This window comes from Nannospalax galili, unplaced genomic scaffold, assembly GCF_000622305.1.
Source record: "Nannospalax galili isolate Female #2095 unplaced genomic scaffold, S.galili_v1.0 scaffold667, whole genome shotgun sequence".
Lineage (NCBI taxonomy): Eukaryota > Metazoa > Chordata > Mammalia > Rodentia > Spalacidae > Nannospalax > Nannospalax galili.
In genome coordinates, this window is record NW_008358387.1 from 1,115,181 (window position 1) to 1,121,180 (window position 6,000).

General features: G+C 49.7%; 1 protein-coding gene across 6 annotated transcripts in view; it reads right to left on the reverse strand.

Annotated features, from left to right (window-relative positions):
* Ebf1 (EBF transcription factor 1) overlaps window positions 1-6,000 on the reverse strand; it is a 408,859-nt gene that overhangs the window by 398,664 nt on the left and 4,195 nt on the right. For 3 of the 6 annotated variants that reach the window (XM_008821654.3, XM_029557945.1, XM_008821652.3), the window contains exons 1-4: window positions 5,540-5,719; window positions 3,228-3,384; window positions 2,595-2,658; window positions 1,900-1,955 (exon numbers count right to left, since the gene is read on the reverse strand). In XM_008821654.3, the coding sequence (XP_008819876.1) occupies window positions 1,900-1,955; window positions 2,595-2,658; window positions 3,228-3,384; window positions 5,540-5,673 (411 nt within the window). In that variant the 5' untranslated portion in view covers window positions 5,674-5,719. Of the gene's footprint in view, window positions 1-1,899; window positions 1,956-2,482; window positions 2,659-3,227; window positions 3,385-5,539; window positions 5,720-6,000 lie in introns of those variants that run through there. The other 3 variants (XM_008821653.3, XM_029557946.1, XM_017795229.2) reach the window with 3 other exon arrangements.

Below are 6,000 nucleotides of genomic sequence, written 5' to 3' on the forward strand. Positions count from 1 at the left end.
GCCTTGTCAGTAAAATATTTGATGCATTGCTTCATAAAAATAAAAAAAAATTATTCTCCCACCCTATGAGAGACTATGTTGAGAAAATCAATTCTTTCTGCCACTTTTTATTTAGGGAAAGTGAAAACAGTTTTAAGTAGATTTAAATCAGATAGAAACAATCACTTTGTGCTCCTTAAAATTGTGCATTTTATAGTGCTGCCTACAGTTTAAGTGGTCAATGTGACATGAATACATGGGCCTTATCCATTGATTTGTGTGTGCCTTTTATCTTCTTAAAAATAAACCCTAGTAAACACATATGAAGTGTGTATTGGAGTTCTTTCCCCTTTGCTCCCCTTTTACACCCCTCTCTGAGAAGAATGTCAGGGAAAGGTATCGATGGTGTCGAAAACAATTTTTGAAACCAAAATTCCATTTAATACATTTCTTTGGTTTGATATCCTAAAAGAAAACAAAAGTTGCTGAAATCAAGCTTTTTGTGTGTTTCCGCTCAGAAAAAAAAAAAAAGCTTAAAAAAATTCAGTGTCTAAATGAAAGATAATTATCCTATGTAAAAAACAAATTCCTTCAAAAACTAAGACTGATTAAAAGAATAAATGGGCATTTACTCTGAGCTGTCAACTAAGAAATGAATCTTTAAGAAGGGCAAATATCTTAGGGAAATAACAAGAATTTCACTAGATATTTGTTACTTTTAAATACATATTCTAGATCCTCCTGTTCTCTACTTGAGTCAATAAAACATGAGCAGGTTAGCCAATATTAGCTGTTATTAAATGCTTCTAGCTGAGATTTCCAAACTCCTAACAGTTTAGTAATATCAATTTTGCATAACATAATACTCATGACTGGTCTAAAGCAATTTTTAAATATGTATGCACACCCTAATTCCAAACTTTCTAAACCAATATTTATGAAGGAACATTGCCCTCCCCTTATTTTAAAGGGAATATTTTAAATTAACAGTCATGTAAATACATTTTAACCCTCTTACTAAATTGTTGGTTGGCGTCCAATGGATAACTTTTCTCTTTTGTTCTGATGCTCTCACTTCACTCAATAAGGCTCTTCTTTTTTGCCACTAAGTCATCCAACTACCTAACCAGCTACTTCATCCTGAAGCTATTTTTTTTTCTTAAAATTAAGAAGGGATATTGAAAAAAATAATAATAAGCTCCTGCGCCTCATTAAAATGTCAGACCTTGCCTCTAACTCGGTTCATAATTGTATCTTTCAAAACATAACTCAGCCTTAATGTATACTGCCTGACACCGCGTGTTGGCGAGCTTAAGAAAATGCAGTCCATGTACCTTTAAGACCGCAAGCTTGCTCACGCTGCCTGGCTCCCTGCCAAACTTGGAAGTAAAAGCAAGAGGGTTTTTGCAAAATATCCTCTAACAATTGTCGGCTCCCTCTTCCAACACCTCTCTCCTCTACCACCTCCTTTAAAAAAGAGTTGTCGAGAGTTCATTTGCACTCTCCACCCTGCCCCCCACTCATGGAAGCCAACTTCGCCTCCTACTCCCAGCTCCTCAGCTCTGGGCCTTGGGGAGGCCCAGGCTAGCTTGTGTTTCAGAAGTTCGGTCCACATTGCCCCCAGGATCTCTGGGGCTCCTTGGCCAAGTCAGAGGAAGTTCAGCTCTGGTTCCCTAGCTCAGCACCCCGCGATCTTAATCACCAGGCCTGGGTTTCCCTGGGTGGGAAGGAGCCTCGAGCGCTGCTCCCCACACAGAGGCACAGTCCGTGAGTGCCGGAAACCTGCACAGTCACCGGTGAGCCAGGTCCACTGGTCTTTGAGATGTCCCAGACCTCTCGAGATGAAACAATGAGGTTTTGAATTGCCCTGAATTTTGTGACCCGAGAGTCATCCCCACAGTGTAGAATTAAGAAACTTACTTGTTTTGTCATGGAGTCAATGAGACGCACGTAGAAATCCTGTTCTGTCCTTATCCCTGGGGAGCAGGGGAAGGAAGGAGAATTAAGTGAGAGGGGGTAAACCCTGGAGGAAAAGAATTCCACAATACAAATAACAACCAAAAACAATTACACACACAAAAGGGTCCAAGGCCAAGTGGAACTCCTGCTGTCCAGGCCAGGCAGAGCCTGGATGTCCCCTCCCCCGGTACCCAGAGAGGATCAGTGGGCCCAAGCTCCCTCCAAGTCAAACTCCAAACACTACAGGTAGAAATGAGCGGGGATCCCCGAGCTAGCTGCTCTCCTTACCCAGGCAAGAGTCCCTCTAAAGGCGCCTGGATCCATCAAGACCACCACCACTCCTAGCCCCCCAGAACCCGAGGAGCTTTGGACTGGAGTCCTGGCTGAGCAGAAGGAACAGGCCTCAGAATGGGGTAGAAGCCAAGTGGTCCAGCCAGAAGTGAGGCATCACACCTGGCCTGGATTTTGCCCTGGGCTAATCAAGCCACGCTCGGCCTGCTCAGGTGAAACTTCCTAGAATGAAATTTAGGAGAGGCCTGTTCACCTGGAGGGTGGCTGACGACTGAGCTTCGCTGGGGGGCTTTGGTCCACCTGGAGCTCCGTGAGCCCCCTGCCCTGACCTGGAGCCCTAGGGTGCCGCCCGACGGAAGCCTCACCGTTGCTGTAGAGGAGCTGGAGCCGGTAGTGGATCCCATTATTGGTCTTTTCGCTGTTGGCTTCCTGGTTTGCAGCAGGACGCAAAGACACGAGAGACGTAGGAGAGAGGTCGCTGTGAGCGAGTGGGCCAACTTCGAGACAACTTTTCCCAAGTGGGACCCCCAGCCTGTGAAGCCGGCCAGCCCCGATAGCAACAGAAATTGTGGCAAAATGTTAATCCCTTCTCCACCCTCATCCCAAACTGCTTTCGCTCCCCTTCCAGAAAATTCCGTGAGATGCACACGTGTGATCCTCTTCCCAGGGTCTGGGGACTGCAGCCTGGGCCTTCTGAGGCAGGCGATGCGATGCGGGGACTGGAAGACCAGGGTGGGTTCATCCCAAGCGCCTAAGGCTAGACTGTGAAGTTGATTCACCTCTCTCCCGCTCTGGGGGCTCCATCCTAACTTTTGGGACAAGACTCTGTGGCCCATGAGCCCGCATTCTTCCAGAACGGGAAGTGGCTTCAGTGGGGGACCCCCTCACGAGAGTGTTAGGAATGCTTCGCATTCACTGAGGAGCGCGCCTTCCCTGAAAGGCGCCTGGGCCTGCTCCCTGAGCCCGGGACTACGGGAAACGGCGCTGCGCCCACTTACTTTTTCCTTCTCCACGAACCCCACAAAGGCTGTCCTCTCGATCTCCACCGGCTGACCCTGTCTGTCGTAGAGGGCCAGGACGAAGTGGAAGAAGTTGGATTTCCGCAGATTAGAAGGCGGCTGCTTCTCAAAGTGAGCCCGGGCCAGACCCACCCCGCTGCGGCCAAAGACGCAAAGTTAGATGGCTAAGTCAGACCCTGTCCCACACCCCCATTGTCACCCAGGACACGCGATGGAACCCCCCAACACCCACCTCTTCTGTTCCCAAAACATCCACTGGGCGCCCTCCATGACCCATCAGGAGCCCCCGGTGCAGCTGACAGCACACATGCCCCGCATGTGTCTGTCCACCCCTTCCAAAGACTGAGCGAGTCCTCTGAACTCTCCAGAGGTGTGAAAGTTTTGTTTGGGTTTGTGTCTAGAGATGAAATACTACAAACATTTACTCCGACTTGAAGCGCGCTAAGTGGGGAGGAAGTAAAGTGATGGTGGATGAGGTGAACCGAGGTTAGAAGGAAAAAGCGCAGTATTTCCAACTGGGAAGGATGGGGCAGGGAAACAGGAATCTCCCGTCGCAAGTACGTGGACAGGTGGAAAGCGATGCCGGCAGGCTGCTACGGCAGCCACCTCCAGCAAACCTTTCCAGCCTCGGCCAGCTGCCGGTGCCGAATCTCAGCAAGCCAAATTTCCACCCAAACAGGAGAAGGGTCCCAGTTTGGAGGCTGTTGGGGGTTGATCGCTATGGGGAAATTAACCGGGGTGCTTCCCCCCTGCCCCGGAAAAAAAAGGGCCTGTCTTGACAAAGTTTTGCCCTTCTGAGAAATCACCCTCACACATTTCAAAAACCCAAAGGGCCAGGGCTGCTGGCTGGGCGGGACCTTGAGGGACTGGAGACTGGGGCGCTGGGGCCCGGGCAGAGACAGTCCACCCTGCCCGACACTCGCAGGCAGAAACACACACACACACACACACACACACACACACACACACACACACACTTTCGCTTCCCGCCTTAGTTACCCAGTTCACTCTCACTACCAACCACTCCCAACCTTCTGCTCAGCGGGGATGGGAACAGCGCTGGGGACAGTTGTCTCCAGCTCCCTGGAGCTAGGGGTGATGTAATTCGTCTCCCTTCTCCTTCTGCACCCTCTAAGTCTAATAGGACCTGGGGCCACCAAGTTTCCCATTCACCTAAGCCCGCCTGGTAGCCCGGAATGAAATCGGTACCATTTCTCACTTGGGACCCAGAGCCCCTAGAAAGGGCACTATGTGTGCCCCGGGAAGTTCCTCAGGTCAGCCTCTACCCGCATGGCCTCCAGGCCACAAGATGTAGCATCTGAAGAGGTCGGAGCCGGGGAGGGAGAGGGGCTTGAGGAGGCCACGGTGACAGGGAGTGGGGCAGGCTATCGAGGTGAGAATTGAAGTTAGGACAGGCAGAGAAAAACGAGAGAGAGAGAGAGAGAGAGAGAGAGAGAGAGAGAGAGAGAGCATCAGATAGGAGAAATAAGAGAAGACTCAAGGGAGAAATTGGGAGAGAAAACAGGAGAGACAGAGGAAAGAGAAGTGGGAAGCTTAGAACGGAGGAAAGAAGGGAAGCGCGGGGGTAAGAAGAGAGAAAAGGGAAGGAAAGAAAGGAGTGTGAACTGAGGGAGGAAAGATAGAGGAAGAGAGAGAAAGGAAATAAAGTAGGAAGGAAAGGAGAAATAAGAGAAGACTCAAGGGAGAAATTGGGAGAGAAAACAGGAGAGACAGAGGAAAGAGAAGTGGGAAGCTTAGAACGGAGGAAAGAAGGGAAGCGCGGGGGTAAGAAGAGAGAAAAGGGAAGGAAAGAAAGGAGTGTGAACTGAGGGAGGAAAGATAGAGGAAGAGAGAGAAAGGAAATAAAGTAGGAAGGAAGAAAAAGGAGAAGAAAGAAACGAAAAGAGAGAGAAGGAAAGGAAGCGGAGGGAAGGGAAGAAAAACTAAGAAACGTAGCCATCCAGGAAAGAAAAGAGCGATCGTAAAAGCGCAGCTATCCAACCTCAAGCGGGGGAGACGCCTCTAGTAGGTTTAAACAAAATGAAAACAGTCCCAGAAGAGGCTGGGGAAAGTGCGAGGGAAGCTCCGGCTCCGCGCAGACAGCTCGCAGTTCTCCGGCCACTGCTGACCCGGGCAGCGCAGCCCGGCAGCGTGGAGTCCCGGCTGCGAGCGGAGCGCAGCGGCAGGCGCACTAGCGCGGCCCGGCCCCGGGGCAGCGGCGTCCGCTGCCGCCTCCCGGCTCTCTCGCTGGCCTCTGCCTTCCTCGGCCTCGGTCCCCGCGCGGTACCCACCTCTGCGCCGCTGTATTGGCGTCCAGCACCCCGGCGCCTTGCATCCACGTCCGCACCGCGTTCATACCGCTGCCCAGCGGCTCTTCCTTCATACTGCTTCCACTCCGCTGGATGCTTTCCTGGATCCCAAACATGAAAACAACCTTTTCTTGCGGAAAATCTCCTCCCCCTTGAAAATATTAAAAAAAAAAAAAAAAAAAAAAAGGAAAAAAAAAAAAAAAAAACGCCAACCACAGTTTTTTTTTTTTAGTCGATGAAGTCGCGCTAGAACATCAAGGAGGGCTGAAAAGCAAAATTTTTAAAAATGTAAACCTTCGCTCAAAACTGAGCAATAACACGAGGGAAAAAAGAGAGCGAAAAAAAAGAGGGAAAATCCAACGAAAAGGCCAAAAATAAAAAAATAAAAAGAGATGTATGCTTGGCTGTTGGGGGTTGTTTGGTTGGTTGATTTTGGGTTTGGG